The 19514-nt window shown below is 34.1% G+C and overlaps 2 protein-coding genes across 3 annotated transcripts in view; both read left to right on the top strand.

The window, feature by feature from the left end:
* Positions 1-1380: 1380 nt before the first annotated feature.
* LOC129921913 (uncharacterized) lies at positions 1381-4725 on the top strand. 2 transcript variants are annotated; one of them, XR_008773862.1, is made up of 3 exons: positions 1381-1645; positions 1872-3715; positions 4323-4725. XR_008773862.1 is itself a non-coding variant. In XM_056005184.1 (2 exons), exons 1-2 carry the CDS (start codon positions 1535-1537, stop codon positions 2262-2264), a joined length of 504 nt encoding a protein of 167 aa, XP_055861159.1. In that variant the 5' UTR covers positions 1381-1534; the 3' UTR covers positions 2265-4725. The 2 variants fall into 2 exon arrangements, 1 of the variants encoding a protein (XP_055861159.1); XM_056005184.1 differs by having other exon boundaries at positions 1872-4725.
* A 6476-nt stretch (positions 4726-11201) lies between these two features.
* LOC106053549 (Na(+)/citrate cotransporter-like) overlaps positions 11202-19514 on the top strand; it is a 51679-nt gene continuing 43366 nt past the window's right edge. Inside the window, exon 1 of the mRNA XM_056005550.1 lies at positions 11202-11343. The gene's annotated coding sequence lies outside the window, so the exon portion shown is untranslated. The remainder of the gene's footprint in view (positions 11344-19514) is intronic.

The following is a 19514-nucleotide window of genomic DNA, read 5'->3' as shown; positions in this document are numbered from 1 at the left end:
TGTTTGGTAAATATTACTGTTCACAAGAGAGATTCTTAAAATATTTTAAATCACTACGGTGGTGAAATAGATTACAATAACGCTTTTCAATTTTCATAAATGATAAAGCCGTTAACGACCTTTTCTAGTAATTGTTAAAAAAGATGTTAAGCAAGCTTTTGGGTTTACATTTGTAGATTTCAGAAACTATGAGTTACAAACTAAACATTTCAAATCTTCTAGAATCTAGAATATATTAGACATTACAATAGCACTATATGCTTCCAACATTCATTCTCTAAAAATCGAGTTTATAACTCTATGCTTTCAAAGCTGCTATCTTTCTCTTTGATCGCTGAGTTGTTAGTTGGCACCAGGTCCAAGAGGTTGTTATCCAAGTAATTCTTTCACACTGCTGCCACTGTCTCTCTACTGTGATATAATTTTATTTAGACCTCTTATTAATCATATTAATTTTCAAAGTTGTCAAACTAGTTGAAAAGGTCAAGTAGATTAATGGTTAAAACGTTTATGAACGTTGGCAATTTAGTTGCAGGTTGTTTTTTTTTATCCTTATGAAATACTCAGAGTGGTATGTCCAATCACTTTCGTGGACCTGAAAAAAAAAAGTGGGGGGGGGGGGGGGGGAATTATTTTGGAGAAGGTTTCTGTGCTGCCTTTTCAAAACAAATAAAAAAAAAAAAGAAAGAAAGTTGCTAGAGTCAGAATTCTACGATGAAAGGCCAAGTACTTATACAAATAGAAAGTTTATAGTTAATTCTCCACACAAGGCTTATCTCCTCTTAGATAAGTACATTTTATATATAAAAACACATTTAATTAATTACGATAAATTGATCTAATTTGATATTGTTTATTGCTTCACGCGTTGTCATAGACTATAAATAATTGTGAAAAGCTTCAACTTGATCCGAGAATGGAAGTATCGTGAACTGGATTTTTACCGGATGACAGACAGACAGACGGAGTGACTTCTGTGACAAACCATTTTAGCTCACTCAAGGTATCACTCAGGTCTAAGCATTAATTAACTTAAATTTAACATCTTATCGTCAATTTTACTAATTTAGCCAATCAAGAGCTAAAACATCACCACCACCCCTCCAATCCAACCCCTACGTCCCTAGACACCGTCGTCACATTGACTATCCCCACCCTAGCCACACTAGACTCTTGACAAGAGTACACTCCCTACATCTATCTTGGCAAACATCCGTTGACCCCCCCCCCCCCCATCCCGGAAGCGGCTGGTCACTTCAAAGTGCCCATTCAACTCAACGCCTCGGGCAACACTGTTCGTCTAGCACTAGCCATTATCAAGGTATAATCTCCCTTAATCCGGCCGAGCTCTGATAATCCCCCCTCCTTTTATATCCTCTGACCACCTGGGAGAACTCTCTGGACTTTCAATTCGCGCGGTGTCTATCTCCCGGAAACGCCGGCACGGTCAAGCGAGGATCTCTCTGTCAAAGACGCCGGATAGTCTAGACCACCTTTGCACTTATCTCCCGCCTCACCCCCTCTCCACGTGTATATGGACAAGACTTTATCGCCCGATCTCATTCTCGCTGGAGAGCTGACAGAGAGCTATCTCTTGCTCGACCTCTGGACTATTTTCATTCACTTATTTCACTTTGGATTGGTGGTATGTAACTTAGTAAAGTGTTTGAGAACCATTTTACTTAGTAATGTATATATATATATATATATATATATATATATATATATATATATATATATATATATATATATATATATATATTTGTGCATTTATTACCACATTATTTGTGTATATATTTGTGCATTCTTATCATGGATAATGTTTGTGCTTTTGTTCTGGTTTCTATAACACTATTTTTTTTCATGGACAGGTTGTTAGCCTATCGCACAACCAAGCAGTTTCACAGAAAGTCACCAAAATGATTAAAGACAAACGATCATTTTACAATAATCTGGCAGAACAGGCAAAAGAAGCAGCAGGTAAAGGAGATATAAAACAACTGTACAAAATCACCAAACTTCTCAGAACCAAAAAGGCTAATTGCAATGTTCCAGTCCGAGACAAATACGGAAAACTACTTTCTCCAATAAATGAACAACTTGAAAGATGGAAAGAATATTTTCAAGAAGTGCTCAATAGACCTAAACCACGAAATCCACCAGATCTAAATGCAGGACCAACACTAGACATAAACATGGAAGAAATAACAAAAGAAGAAATAAGGAATGCACTTAAACAAATGAAGACAGGTAAAGCAGCATGAATTGACAACATACCACCCGAAGTCCTAAAAGAAGGAGGAAGTGAAGTAGTTGACCAAATGCACAAACTATTCAACAAAATTTGGTTAACAGAAACACCTCCGGGTGAGTGGAAAAAGGGCTTGCTAATAAAAATACCAAAGAGTGGAGATCTATCACAATGTGAGAAATGGCGAGGCATCACTTTGCTGTCAGTACCAAGCAAGATTTTTAGCAGAATCCTACTAAAAAGAATAAAGGGAGCATGTGATGAACACCTAAGAGAAGAACAGGTCGGATTCAGAAAATGGAGATCTTGTGCTGACCAAATAGCTACACTCAGGATAATTGTAGAACAATGTGTCGAATGGCAACTTTTGTCGACTTTGAAAAAGCTTTTGATAGTGTCGACAGAGAATCTATCTGGACTGTAATGAGGCATTATGGGATCCCAAATAAAATAATAACCATAATCAAGAACCTTTATGCTGGTTTCACCTGCCAAGTAACCCACTGTGGCAAGCTGTCAGAGGAATTTCCAGTCACAAAAGGAGTCAAACAGGGATGTCTTCTTTCACCACTCCTGTTCCTTCTAGTATTGGATTGGGTCACAAAAGAAGCCTACTCTAACGCAGGGATAGGAATCCAATGGACTCTCACACAAAAGCTGGAAGATCTGGAATTCGCTGATGACATAGCCCTATTATCACACAGACTACAGGATATGCAAGAAAAGGTCACAGCTTTAAGCGAAGTAGGAAAAAGAGTAGGCCTCAAAATAAACCACCAAAAACTAAAGTACTTAAAGTAAACAATAAAGAAATTGGAGACATAGTATTGGATTCTCAGACAATAGACCAAGTAGAAAATTTTATATAACTTGGGAGTGTAGTCAGTATATCAGGTGGAACAGATGAAGGCATTAAACGCCGTATAAATCTAGCGCGTCAGACATTTACACAGCTAAAACCAACCTGGAAATCTCCTTACATCTCAAACAAGACTAAACTAAGAATCTTTAACTCTAATGTCAAGGCTGTCCTACTGTATGGTTCTGAAACATGGAGAACAACTGAAGCCACAACAAAAAAAAAATACAGACCTTCATCAACAGATGCCTGAGAAATATCCTAAAAATACACTGGTATGACAAAGTAGAAAACACCAAACTGTGGGAGATGAGTGGTCAGAAAAATATAGAAGTACAGATCTTAGAGAGGAAGTGGAGATGGATTGGTCACACCCTTAGAAAAGATACCAGCAATAGAGCTAGGCAGGCCTTAGAGTGGAACCCCCAGGGAGCAAGACCAAAAAGAACATGGCGACGCAGTGTACTTGAAGAAGCAGAGAAGACCGGGAAGAGCTGGGACACCATCAAAAAGCTAGCAAGAGACCGTGGAGAGTGGCGTGTTTTTGTCGAGGCCCTATGTTCCATGAGGAACTCAAAGGAGTGATGATGATGATCATGGATAATGTAAGTAGATTACTGTATACTTATATTTTATATCATGACTTTGTGGCTAAATGTTCAAGCCATCTGGACTAGAATTTCTTAACAATCCCTACCAGATATATTTAGCTCTTTAACTATTATTAATTTAACTCTGATATATTAGCGCTCAGCACGAGCCTTCAATATACTAGCATTGATTGATTCCTTGGCAGGGATTTATCAAATCATTTCTGTAAACATGTCTTATTACTGAGTATGTATTTACTTATGCTCTATGTTTACTTATGTGAGAACATGGGCGAGTATCAGACGTTGATCTCCCCTTCCCCTTACACCTCATTTATCTAAGCGATGTATGTACTTGCTATTCACCGTGACTGGTGAACATCACTTGTATTACTTATCATATATCACTTATCACTGTTTGTTATTTCCCTTTATGGGAGTCCTCATTATTATTGTTATCTCCCTTGAGGGGACACTATATTCACTTGTTAGTTCCCTTTGATATTTATGAAACTAGCTTATAGTTTCTCTACATTATTCTGTAGATGTCCATCACGAAAAAGCATCCACCTTCTCAGTGATGTCATTTAGGCTAACCGACTTATACATCATGTCGTTGCAGCTTTTATTTGTAGGCAACATCCGCCTGAAATCTTAGCAACCTAAAGCTGATACCAGATTTGTTGACCCCAGATCTGCAGACATCAGTCCTACTCATCCTTCAAGAGTCCAAGTAACAACGCTAGCCACAGACTCGTCACTGGCTTGACTGAATGGTAGACGCAGCTTAGCTATGCAACCATACAACGTTGGACTGCACCCGGAGCCTGGATCCACTACGCCAGCCCACCAGCACACAGCATCAGTACCAGCCACACCCGTCTCATCAGTGCAGCACCGGACCCAAAGCTAAGCAACCAGCCTAATGACACTCAGACCACTTGGTTCTCAAATCTAATGATGATAGATCTATATATGTAAATAAGCTAGATCCCAAATCTAATGATGATAGATCTATATATGTAAATAAGCTAGATCCCATCCTAGCAACTGTACAGCATTTTACCTTTTGATTATCCTTTGTATAATAAACTGTACATACTTTTACAGCTAAATATAGTATTTGTTGCCTGCATTATAACGCTGTGCCTTTACGTTAAATGTGCAAGTGTGGGTTCACAAACTATAAAATCCCCTAGACACCCAAACGGCCAATATTTTAATCCAACTTGTCACAACTTGATATCAGCTTAGTAATTATAAAAGTAGCCAATCAAGCTAAAATGCTTCTAAAATTACACAATTTAATTAAAATCTTATAAAAAATGGAAAGCTTATAAAAAACAACAACACACTAACAGAAACGTTTATAAAAAACAGTCACACTACTTGATAAGTTTAATTTTAAAAAGTCACACAAGTTGAACAAACTTGTAGAAGTTTTATAAAAGTAAACAAACTAGTTGATATGTTTATAAAAGTAAACAAACTAGTTGACATGTTTATAAAAGTAAACAAACTAGTTGATATGTTTATAAAAGTAAACAAACTAGTTGACATGTTTATAAAAGTAAACAAACTAGTTGACATGTTTATAAAAGTAAACAAACTAGTTGACATGTTTATAAAAGTAAACAAACTAGTTGATATGTTTATAAAAGTAAACAAACTAGTTGACATGTTTATAAAAGTAAACAAACTAGTTGATATGTTTATAAAAGTAAACAAACTAGTTGACATGTTTATAAAAGTAAACAAACTAGTTGACATGTTTATAAAAGTAAACAAACTAGTTGACATGTTTATAAAAGTAAACAAACTAGTTGATATGTTTATAAAAGTAAACAAACTAGTTGACATGTTTATAAAAGTAAGCTAACTTGTTGAATAATTTATAAAAGTAGGCAATTTGAACAAACAGAAAGGTTTGTTAAAGTAAGCCAACTGGTTGAAAGATTTAGGAAACTAGTTGAAAAGCTTATAAAAGTAGACAAAGTAGTTTGAAAGGTTGATATCGTAGGAGATCTAATGAAAAGGCACAACTAGTAGGCAAAGTAGTTAAATAGTTTTTCAAAAAGTAAATTATATATCTATAGTACATTTCTATGGGCCCTGACTGACTCATCACTGATTCTCCCATCTGCAATGGATGAAAACAGGGCCGGCCTTAGGGCACTGCAACCTATGCGGCCGCAGTAATCCCCGCACTTTCATAGGCCCCGCGCTAACTCTACATGTAAATAATTAAATTTAACCCATAGACTTATATATATGCTATCTAGACTGGACATGGAGATCTTTTAACACTACAAAAAATGTCGTGAGTTTTTTTTAAAAGTTGAAACAAGACGTTGTTTTGCAAATTAGTTATTAGAAGTAAAGTTTTTTTTTTTTTTTGTTTTTTGTTTTTTTTCAACCCTAACCTATGTAACATATAATTTAATTTTTAGATCTAGATCTAGTAATTGAATATCAAAAATATGAGTAGGCCTACTCTCGTCTCATAATTATTATTTTGCAATTTCTAGATACATAATCTAGAAAGATCTAGGTAATCAATCTATTTAAATGTAGGCTACATAAGATGTTTCAAATCAACAGACATGAATTATTTCGATCTAGGATTTTTAAAACATTATTCAATGGAAACTAACAGGAAATTGCTTTGTTTCATATATTTGCGTGAATATATAGTTCTGTGATTAATAGCACATTCTAAAGAAAATCCGAGAAATGATTTTGCATTATTTCTAAACTTTGAAAACTAAAGATCATTAAAGACAGAAACGATCTATTGGGGCGACTTCCATTAGTGCTTCAAAAAGAGTTACGTACATAAAAATCTCTCTCTCTCTCTCTCTCTATATATATATATATATATATAGGTCTGTGAATCGATCGATCGTGGATAAGAATTTGTTTCCGATTTCCAGTCTAGATCTTATCTTATCTTATATAATACAGACGTGACTTCAAAAAAGAAGATGATATACTATATAAGTCTATGATGTAACCATTTTTACTTATACAGGGTTTCCCGTCCTCCTAATTTTCCAGGAGCTCCTGGAAATCTCCTGAAATGATTAAAATATCCTGAAAAACTTATAAAAATGTCCTGAAAATAGACAAAATTGACATTTTGGGGTGTCATTCAATATGGAAAACGTCAATCCTACTTGCGATTAAAAAAAACAACAACAACAAAAAAACGGCATTGTCAGCTTTCATTTAATAAAAATAATAAAGGCGAATTTTAACCATAACAGGAAGTTCCAATACTTAATTTACTGTAATAGTCAATGGCAAAATCACGATCAAATTAACTTAACGAGCCATCTACAATAGAAGGTAGTTTTCCAACAAAAAGCCGATAAGCAGATCTAAATCTATCATCTCGATCTCTTAAAAAAATAAAATGCGATATTTTGCTAGTCGATAGTAAATCTAAAAGGCAGACCTGAATGTTTATCGGCTTTTTGTTATGTTACAACACCGTTGAAATGAGAGGTGAGAGATGTGGAAAGGATGTTTGACAAAAATCGTATTTGAGCGTTTGGTGCTCCGGATGCAACAACGAGAAAGGAGATCATAGAGATTTTCAAATATTTCGATCTAGAAGGAAAGGCCGAAGAATATTCAGAGATTTTCTAAGGCGTAGGGCGGTGTGAAATATTGATACGGCAATCGAATTCATGGGCTAAAACTATATGTTTTAAAAGGGGGGCATTATAAAGCAGGCCTTTCTTAATTGAGAGTGCCTAAATATCTTATTTCGATTAAGAACTGAACTGCAGAAGAATATTCAGAAGGTGTAAAATAGAAATAGTATTAAGACTTATATTTTTGGAGATCTGGAAGAAATAATAACGAATTTTACGAATCTGTCCATATCAAAGTAATACATACAAAATTCGCTGGCCAATGTATAGGGAAGCGTTTACTTATGGGCTTTTAGAATATTAATTTTATTATTAAGGAAAAAAAAAAGAAAAACGAGGGGTCCATGGCAAAATAATATATTGCCACGGAACAACTCAACGGGTGTAGCCGGTGGGTAATGCTACTTGTATTATTATATGTAACTCACCATACCCAGCATTTGATTATTAATATTGTAGTGTCTAAACTAAACTTCTGACCTCAAAACGTGATCTCCTAAGTAAGAAGAGCTGAAAGATTATCTCTTTACAGCACAGTCTTCTCAACATCAAGGAACAGAGAAATGCTTGTTTACTTGGCTTTAACTCATTGAGAGTCTGTTTCATTGTTTTCTTTGCCACACAGAACTTCATATCTGGAGTTCTGACTCTCTGTTGGGTGTTGTGGTTGATCTTTAAATAATTTTAAAGTTTTCTTTGCCACACAGAACTTCATATCTGGAGTTCTGACTCTCTGTTGGCTGTTGTGGTTGATCTTTAAATAATTGGAAAGCCCTCTAGTCAACATCAAAAAGCTTTTATAAATATAAATATATATAAATATATAAGTATAAATTTACTTCAGTTAAAGATGTTTCATTTATTTTAATTTTACATAGCAAAATGTAATGTCTGTAAACTAAGCCTTTCTTCAAATTAATTGAGTTACTTGTTGCACATGCCTAAAATTAGAGAACAAGTTGCATATTTTACTATAGTTAAGACTGATGATTCTAGCCCCCCCCCCCCCCCCCCCCCAAAAAAAAATAGGTAGTTTGAAAGCGATGGATGGCTGTAGAAAGAGAATTAGATCAACTGCAATCACTAGGTACACTTCCTGACAGTTTATTGCCATGCCCATTGAATTAATGACATGAGTTGGTGCTGAATGATTCATGTAGACACTAAGTAAAATCTAAAATCCAGTAAGACCAGACAGGAGTCACACATACAGTGTATTTAGAAATTTCCAAAAAAAAAAAAAAAAAAAAAAAAAATCAAGAACATTGACCTACTTATTCTATAACAGTTGTGTAACAAACAACATTAGACACGATTCTATTCTTAAGAGAAAGTTTTATGAAAAATTAGATTTGGTGAATTGAATACAAGATAACAAAGGAGGCGGCCCCCGTCGGAGTCGGATCCCTGTCGGATCCGCCTATTCGCAAGGTATATTCAAGACGTGATTTTGTTTTGATTGTCAAAAGATTCAAAGATTCATTTGGCATTGTAAATTTTTTTTTCTGTCAAATGTTTTACATGTTTCGGATCTCCTTCAAAGTTAACGATAATTGACTTCCTTATCCAAACCTCACGCTGGACGACGGGGGATGGCAGCGAGCAGGGTATGAATCAGGGACCGTTGAGATAATCAATCCTATGCACTAACCGCACGACCAGGAATTGCTGTTAACTAAATAACAAACTAATAGCCTATTATTGATAAAGAGATATAGGCCTATTACGCATTATAACTACCGAATATGTAAAATATGTCAGACGGGCGATTTTAGATAATTTTTTTGGTATTGATTTGTTATTGAAAAAAAAAAAAAAAGAACAGGTATCAAGCTTGTACTTCGGTAACGTCTGCTCGATGTCCCAGCACAGTTACCAACAGAGCTATTGGCATTTTCATGTAAATAAAACTAGAAATAAAATGTTGTTGTACCTAAACTAAACATATGATTTAGCACTCTAAAGATCTATATTTACTAGATCTAGATCTAAAAGATACATATGTAATAATGTATATGTTGGCCTAATTTAGATAAGATTTATGTAAAAAAAAAAGATAATCTTTCAATAGACTGAATGCAATATAAAATTTAAAAATAGTAGATTAGTTTTAGTATTTTATAACATTGCAATATTGATCTAGACATTTGGAAATAAAAATCTACATCTCGATCTAGTCTATATCATTCTAAACTAGACCTAGAAATTCTAGATCTAGAATCTACAATGATTTTAGTTAGAATCTAAATCTGGTTAAAAAAAATCTAGATCTAGTGTAAAAAAATCTAGATCTAGTAAATACAATTTCTTTCACTTGTTCGAGATACCAAACCAAATAATTAATTACCGATAGTTATTGATAATTGTTTTTTAGCGGCCCCCTAAAGAGCAAAGGACGCTATTAGTTTTGTGACCTGTCTGTCCGTCCGTCCGTCCCGCTTAGATCTCAGAAACTAGAAGAGAAAATGAAAATCGGACATCATGATATTTTAGATCATTTAAAGTTCTGATGCAACGGCTACTTTTTTTCTTTTCTGAAAGCGAAAAATCAAAATATAATTTTTTAAATAAATTATGCAAGCAGTTTTTTCATAAAAATACACTATTTCTAAAAACTATTCACTATTAATAGTAACAAACAAACACTGGAGGCTTTTAGTAAGGGAGATGACTATTTGCCATTTTTTAACACATTTATGCAAATGGATTTAGATTTTTGGTCAAATTATTTTTCAATTGTATTGCTATGTTATGTAAGTTCTGTCTTACTAAATGCTATATTTACAAAAAAAAATGTTAACCTTTTTTTAAAAGAAAAAATCTATTTACTATGCAAATAACTTGTGGATAATTTAAAACAACAATTAATAATATTGAAAATATTGAAACCTGTGGACCACCCCGCAATCTGCCAGAAAGTATATATTTCCACACCAACTGTCTTTGTAATCTTTTTTTTTTTTTTTTTTTTTTAATTAATTCTTGTGTCGTCAGGTAAAAGAAATTAGTGTGCTAAATTTCAGCTTGATCCGAGATTGGGTATCAGAGAAATAACAATAAGAAACTTTTTACAAGACAGACGGGCAGACAGAGTGAGTTGATACAATAAGCTTTGTAAAAAAAATTACTTTTGCATAATATTTACATCATCTGCTCCCCCCTCCCCCCCCCCCCCGATCGTAATATTTATAAAGAGATATAATACTTTCTATTATTATTGTGTTTTTTTTTTGTTGTTTTTTTTTATTTTATAAACATTATTTTGTGTTCTATAAAAAGATCATGCATTCCCCTTTAATTTTATACCAAATAAAACATTTTCTGATAACAAATGACAAAGCTATTGAAGCTCAATCATAACAGGGTAGTGAAATAGTATTGAGCGAAGTGAAGAAATCCGTGGACAAATAATTACATAGAGAAAGAGTTAAAACATAAAAATATCAAGGTGAGATTCCATTGGGATGGTTTCTATTGGTCAAGGGTAATGGTGCAGAGTGTAATACCATTGGTGCATTGCTCCGGCTACACCAGTCCAAGTAACGCACTCAGTCCTAATTCCTTAAATAAATTTAAAAAAAAACGCTCTATGGCTACACCCTTATAGATCTTAGACACCCTATCCCTCAACTGACCTCGCCCCTACTGTCCACCCACATGCCACCATTTTCCTACCATCTGTACTCCCGCTCTCTCTCAGAGAATGGACGCTTAAGTCGGTCACGTCCTTGTTGTGGCCACTCGAGTGCAATTGGTTTATCTAGATCTAGTGCGTTTATTCTCTCCCTTTTAAACTCATATCACCTATTTGTCTCCCCTTTCTTTAAACCCGTCTTTTCTCCCCATCCCCCCCAATGTCTTTTAACTAGACCGTTGCAGTGTCGCGGTCATATCTGCACGTACTAATTAGATCCTAGTACCTGTGTTCTTGCTGTTTGCATCATCGCCTGGCTGCGATCAAAGTTGGTTTATTGTCTTTCAATAGTAAGTATTTATTTCAATAATTTATCAGCTTACAGTCTGTCTAATAACTTATAGTTTATCTTTTAACGTGTAGTCTGTCTTTTAACTTATAGTCTGTCTTTTAACTTACAGTCTGTCTTTTAACTTACAGTCTGTCTTTTAACTTATAGTCTGTCTTTTAACTTACAGTCTGTCTTTTAACTTACAGTCTGTCTTTTAACTTATAGTCTGTCTTTTAACTTATAGTCTGTCTTTTAACTTACAGTCTGTCTTTTAACTTACAGTCTGTCTTTTAACTTACAGTCTGTCTTTTAACTTACAGTCTGTCTTTTAACTTACAGTCTGTCTTTAATGAAAGAGAAATAAAAACGAATCTTTTGAATAAAGTTAAACATACAGCTCTCTAATTAAATGTACATATACTGTGCGATCTAATAAATGGTACATGTATCTTCCTATTCTATTGAACAAACGTTTACCGGAACAAGGGGATAATGGCCATGTCTATAGAAATATGTAGAGATGCATAATCTACATTAAACATGCTGTTTCACTTCTAATCGAGTTGCTTGTTAGACCATCCTTCTTTTACTGAATAAACGAACAGGATCTAGATAAACCAATTGAACCTGTTCAAGTAACGCTCTCTTTCTGAACTCTTATAATAAACAATTTTCCCATGCTAGCTACACATGTACATATCTTTGACACCATTTTATGGCTTCTATGAATTAATTGTTATGCTTATGTGCTTATAATAAAGAGACGTTATTGATATTGTATAATACTATTTCTTTATTATAGTTACACAAAAGTTACCTAAAATTTAATGCAGTTCTTAAGTAAACTTATAGTCTAATGTTGCATGGTACATTTATTGATGAAAAGAAATTATTTTTTTAATTAGCCAGATTAATTAACTAAAGTCTTAAAGGTGTACATAATCGTTGCGGTCTAAGTCTAGTTAAGGAAATATTTGTAGCGTTGAAGCCCTCAAGGGATACTAATTTCAAGGCAATGCGTGCCATTTAATCATATTTAATATTTTCAGCATGGAATGCTAATTTTTTTTTAATCGCTCCACAAGCAAAATAAAAAAAAATCTTTATTTAAAACAAAGCGTATCTTATCCTATCTTATCTTATCTTATCTTATCTTATCTTATCTTATATAATACAGACGTTACTTCAAAGGGGAAGAACCACAAAATCACTACATATATTTCAATACTGCAGGAATAAGCTGCCTTTATTATATGAAAAAAAAATTAATTACCACTAAATGATTAAATAAGTGGTTACCTTTTTTTGATTGGTTCACGTATTGTTATCGACAATAGATAATTGTGCAAAAGTTTCAACTTGTTCCAAGTGTGGGTGTGGGAGAAAGAACGTGTACACTATTTGCAACGGACGGACAGACAGACAGACAGATTGAGTTGTCATAAGCTTTGTAATAAACAAATAAACAACCTGTGGGTTTGATCTACTTATTGCTCGCAGACCTAAGTGAGATGATGCTGTATCGAATCAGTTCTCACTGCAAGAAGGATGGACTTAAAATAAACTCGGTTAGAAGTAAAACATTAGAGTCACAAACTATTCCCAACAGTTTGTCTAGGGTGCAAGCTATATGCAATCATTCATTAGGTGTATAGGTTGAAGTTTCTTTTCTCTTTTTATCATCGGCCAAACACTTATTAAGATGTCCTTTGTAAATCTGTCAACAATGTAACAGACTCCTAGTATTTGTAGCTGTACACATGGGCACACATTCTAAGCTATATTTTAAAACTTAATTAATACAGATGAATATAATAATTTAAATAAGAGCACTGGGAGTGGATCTAAGATAAAACTAATTTGTCCTTGATTGATTCTTAAACAAGTAGGTCAAGTATTGATTTCTGTTTTGTCTCTGTGGGGTGACGTAAAATGACACTATCCACTTGATCAGTTATGTTAATGGTGTGGATTGATTCTGAACTAAGTAATGATCAGTTGTATCCAGCACAGTGTGATAAACATCTATAGTAGCACATTAAGTTCTCTTTCATTCAATAAGGATTATCTATCTATCTATCTATCTATCTATCTATCTATCTATCTATCTATCTATCTATCTATCTATCTATCTATCTATCTATCTATCTATCTATCTGTCTGTCTGTCTTTCAGTCTGTCTATAAATATTATATATATACATATTTTTTTACCTTTACCTATCCCTTAGTCTGTTGGACCGTTGGGGCACCAAGCAAGATTTGTCGACCGCCTTTCTCTATTCCTCCCAGTCTTTTGCCTTGTTTAAAACCTCTATCAATGGTAGGCCAGTCTATTCTTTTATTATGTTGTCCTCCCATCGCTTTCTCTGTCTGCCTCTTCTTCTTTTTCCTGGTACTGTTCCCTGAAGGAAGGTCTTTGCGAGCCCCGTTGATCTTGTAATATGGCCATTAGGCCATATATTTTAAGCTTGCGTTTCTTTACAATAGTTAAGAATATATATAATTATAATATAAAAGAAAGAAAGATAGAGAGATACAGAGGCGTAGTGATAGGTGGTAATCTGCATCACGCCCTTGGCGCCACTATGAGAAGGGGTGCCAAAAGATTCTCAACCGTTCCTCAACCCGAAATTCTGCACAAGTTATAACTATAAATCTGCCAATCTATCAATGTATGCTATTTAAAAACAATATTCCCTATCAGTCAATGTCTCTATTTATTCTATTGGTCCGTCTATGGGATCGTCCTCTCGTCAGTGTGTCTCTCTCTTCTCTTTGTATATTTGTACATCCTTAGATCTAGTGGCTCTGAGACATTGTTCAAATTTATTCTTAGTTGTCAAGTAACATAAATCAGCTAGTGCACTGGTCTATTCTTAGATTGAATATTTGCAGCGCAAGGTCATGTTTGTATGTTGTTGACAAGTTTAATTCAAACGATGACGGTATTTCCATCTGCTTTAATAGTAGCATACTCGATGCTATATGGGGGTAAGAGGTAGTATTTAAAATACTTGCATTCTTAGTTTCGAGGGAGGTCTGCAGTAATTGAATATAAATTGAATTGTATCGTTATTAAGGTAATGTGTATTTTATTCAAGTGATTCAAGTGATTCTAAGTTCAGTAATAAAAGCTATGTATTTATTTAAGAAGATTTCAGTGTAAAGTTTAAAGTAGTATCTCAGCATCACGCTATTGTTGGAGAATTCAGAAGTTGTCTAACAGAGGGCACTATACGAAATTAAAATATCAGAAACGCTTTGTTTGTTCATCACAATCTAATGGTAACATCAACCAACACATCTAGACAATCAGCATCAAACGTATCGTGTCAATAGTCGTTATATTTTCAAAAATACCACACGGGAATCTCCACTGATGGTCTAAGTGACAGAAGAGTTCATCCTAAGTTCAAAGTGATAGCCCAAACAAACGTTAGCCTGACATGTACGTACAATCTATAGATAGCTCTCAGTTCTATGCTCAAGGCTGTTCGGTATTTTTTATTGATCCTGTTTATTGTAAGGCTCCAACAAAACATCCGGCATGCCTACATCTAGCCAGGTCTATTGCAGAAGGGAAAACTTGATTTTTCATGAAAGTTGCGTGGTTAATTAAAACAGAATTGTCTTCACTGGATACTAGGGATTTCAAAAAGTGAATTCCACAAACAAAGCTATTAAAAGTTTATTACCGGATATTGTCTGTTTGTGTGTGTGTTTGTGTGGTATGTTCTAATAGCTCTTGGCTGTTAGTTCTATTCTTACCCGTCATTCTTGGCGGTGAAAACTAGTTCAACTATATACATCTATTGATATATTAATATATAATGTAATGACACAATAATAAGGCCATTGACTAATGAATTTTAAAGTTGCCTACAATAATAAACAAACGCCAACATTTCTGCTAATGCTCACTACTGAGTGCAATGAGGTGTCGTCTGAAAAAGGCGTGTATTAGCAAAAAATCATTCAACAAAATTTCTTAAAACCTTAAAATAAGAGTTCAAGAGAAGTCAAATGAGAGAGCGTGTGTGTTTGTGAGAGAGAGAGAGAGAGAGAGAGAGAGACAGAGAGAGAGAGAGAGAGAGAGACTGAAATGAGTTCTAGACATAAACTAGAATTATGATTTCATCGTCGTTAAATTCATAAAACACAACGTAATATGGCTTAGACTTAGAAGCAAGAACTTAAACAGGTAAATGCACAAATTGGTTGAAAATTTTTGTTTTTGCTTTTACCCCATCAACCGGTCATATCTGGTTTTGTTTTCAACTTTTGATTTTAATAATTGATGAAAAATAAGTTACTTAGACTGAAAATGATATAGTACAAATCATTAAAATAATAACTTGTCTAGAAATGTACAAATTTAAATAGAACGGTATAACCTAAATAATGTGGTTTGAAACTCACAACTTCATAATCTTTTATTTTTTAGTACAAACTTTTCCCTATGTCATAATCAGCCTGGCCTATACCCGCCTTTGTATAGTCTGGTCTGAATACACTACTGCCGAAGTCTACATTTATTTATAGCTTTAAATGTGTTAATTTTAAAAAAATTAAATATTCATAAAAAACACTGACCTTGAAAAAAAAAAGTTTCTAACCTCATAAACAGGACGTTAACGAAACGAGAAGAAAAAAATCCGCATGGAAATGAGGTCAAAGCAGCTACCTGGAAAGCGTGTCGAAAATACAAGTCATAAAATATTTGAATAGGTCGACCTTACTGAGCATCGTCTCCAGATTTTAACCTACAAGGTCATATCTTATGTTTTATGCTCTATGGAAACTTTTGAAAAACGTAAAAGGTACTTTTAAGACGGAGGTTTTTGTTGCAACAATCAAAGAGATATTGTCAGCCGACAAGCAGAGGCCAAGAGGTATCGCATTGGTCAAACCAAGCACCACGATTTTAAACTTCCGATGTAAGATTCTGTCTAGTTTCTAGAAAACAGTTCTCCTGATGCTAATGTGTGTGTGTGTGGGTCCTTACTAGAATTGTGGAAAGTCCTTTGTGTTAGCTCTATAAACCTCATTTTAACCGTTTGTTCAGAAGCAAGGTGCACTGACCATCTGTCCGTGGGGCCGGCAGCTTGATCATTTAAAAAAACCTTTAAATTTAGACACAGCAAGTCTGATCGTTCAAATCCTATTTATCTAGCCTATTACTTGACTCCGACACAATGCTTGTAATCTATGTCCTGTAGAAATAGCTTTAGCCTATTAATAATATATGTAGGATTTCAGCAATAAAACGAGCTATAACAGGAGACTATATAAAAAGAGTCCAATGTTATCTTTATACACGCCATTGTGTTACCCTACTAGGTCACAGTTGACAGAGCCATCTGGCCAGGAATCGAGGGAATAAAAAAACAACTGGGTTTATTTATTCTTAAAAGGGGAAAGAAACTTTGGCCAGATTTCTTGACTGCAGGATGGATTCAATTTGTAGTGAAATCGAATAGACTATTTGTGAACATGCCATGATTTGAAATTATAGACATTTGACAGCAAATACAGTGAATACACATTGGACTGTCTATTGGACAGTACCCATGGACTACAACTTAATAGTGGGATAGATCAAACTTTTCACAGATCATGTTACAAATATTGTTTCATTTCTTTAAACAAAAAGTATGCCCTTCATTGGGGGAAGTGGTTGACTTTTAATGTCCTCCACCCCTTCCCCGATAGGGAAAAGATGTGAGAGTAGTTTCAGTGCTAAAAAAATAACAACAACAAAAAACAACATAAAAAGATATTTAACAAAAAAAACAACCCCAACAAAGCTTATATTGAGTGTAATTATATTAATTATCAATCAATTAGTTTGGATTAGTAATGTAATTACATTTTAATTGTAATAGATCTACACTAACTAAAATAAATGTTTGCGATTAGAAACTATTTACCATTTGTTTTTGTTTAGCGAAATTTCATGTTTTTAGTTTTTTTCAATGCACTATGATCCCATCACTTGTCAGCACCATTTAGAAAGGAGGATGGGAAGAACGGGGCATCTGTGTGAATGTTACGGTGATCGCTTTATAAATGCATAACAAAAATGTGTACGACTTGATCTCGATTTCCAACCTCCTCAAGGGGACTAATTCAACTTATACCACCACATCTGTTAAGTAAGTAACAGTTTCTTTCCTTTGTTCGATGCCAAACAAAGCAACTATTTACTTATAGTTAATAAACTAATTGGTTAAATTTTAAAAGTTGATTCTTGTTTTGTCAGCTACATAAAATAAGTGTGCAAAATTTCAACTTGATATAAGATTTGGAGAGGGAGAAATAACAACAACCTTTTTACCAGACAGACAGACAGACAGAGTGAGTTGATGGAAGTTTTGTAAAAATGTCAACTTCACAATTCAAGCAGATCAAAGTGAATGTTTTCAGCTTATAAGATTTTCGGGACGCAATTGTCCAAGCTTAGTTTTGACTTTGTTTTGTTGCATTGAATACACACACATTCAGATGTATCGCCTTAAAATAAAATTCTCCCGCTAAGAGATATGACCATCATAATAATTTGAAGTTCAACACTAGTTCTACCTTTTTTTTTTTTTTTTAAGTATTTTTTTTTTTTTAACTTCAGGATATGGAGAGTTCAGTTGACAAAGGGAGATAGATGTGGGGGATATTTCTTCAGAACGAAACACAAACATAATCTTATAATATTTAAATGAAATAATAAAAATGCTTTATGTGCAGTTTGAAATAGAGGCAACATTTTCTGAATTAATTAACTTTTCAACGAGTGTGTCACGAAACAGACTGACAGACAGACGCAACTTAGGTCAGACAGTTGGCAAGCCAGTGCTGGAGGATTGAGTGACTGTTACTTTAACACACTCAACCTTGTCTTAAATCAAGGACCTTCCACCTGTCAGGTAGATAAATCTAAATTCACTGCATAACTTTACAAACAAAACAATTGAGTTACGAAAGTATTTTAAGCGCGATCTCATTACGTCATTTCTGAAGGAATGGTTTTGAATCTAAACAAAATAACTTAAAGTACTACTTTATTTAAATTAGCAAAAAACTAGGTCGACAATGTCCTTATAGTATAAGTTTAAAAATGCACAATATACTAATAACATCAACAAAAAAAAACAAACAATAAAACAATAATAACAAGATAAAATTACAATATGATAATATTTGTCCATTCTTCGAATGTTTGCACAGACAAGAAATTAATAACACTTAAAAAAAACAATAAAGTTTATTTAAGGGACGTACTGCACATTTACAGCCATACCTTTCAATATTGTAAGATTTATTTCCACTTTTCTAAATCAAACAATTTTTTTTTCACTAAATCATTAATTAATTTTGTGATTTTTAAAAAATTGATTCTTAATTCGTTATGGACAATGAATAATTGTGAAAAGCTTCAACTTGAACCGACAACGGGAAACGGGAGAACAAATGTGTACAAAATTTGTTCCAGACAGACAGACAGACGGACTGAGTTCATATAAGCTTTGTAAAAAGAGGAATTTCTCGTTTTCATGTAAAACAAACTGTTAGATAAAACTTTTTTTAATCAATGGGTTTGTTTGCAAAAAGATATTAGTTTTATTATTTAATTATTTTTTTAGTCTGCTATGTCAAATGCACACACACGGACGCACACACACACACGAAAATCGGAAGTAAGGTCTCCCTTTCAGACTTGCAATCTCTGGGGGAGAAGATGTAAAGGTCACCTGTTTCTATGGTTCACGGTTAAAGATGTCATGTGATCAACACAACGACCAACGTCTTTACTGTTCCCCTATTAACGTTAGTTAACCATTAATATCGTGTGGTTTCAGGGGCGCCCTAAACAATCCTATAATTCAAAATACAAGTTTTCATTGAGATTCGAACCCGGGACCCCTCGATTCGGCTGTGTAATGAAATTAAACAATCTACATAAGTCGTAGGGCTCAATCAATATAAGTGAAGGGTTAATTATGTGCTAAGTATAACATTGACTTACTCGAGGAAACATTGTGGGAAAAAACAAACAATCTTATGCGTTTTGTGGTATCGGCCAGTTGACTTGTAGTTAGCTATTCTCTGGTCGACCAACCAACACATAGTCTAGTAGTTCAGTACACTCTGACTGTTTCATCAACTCTGTTTTACTACCTTAGCAGTAATCTGA

Source organism: Biomphalaria glabrata, chromosome 12 (assembly GCF_947242115.1).
Source record: "Biomphalaria glabrata chromosome 12, xgBioGlab47.1, whole genome shotgun sequence".
NCBI classification, from domain to species: domain Eukaryota; kingdom Metazoa; phylum Mollusca; class Gastropoda; family Planorbidae; genus Biomphalaria; species Biomphalaria glabrata.
This window is presented reverse-complemented; position numbering and strand designations above follow the sequence as displayed.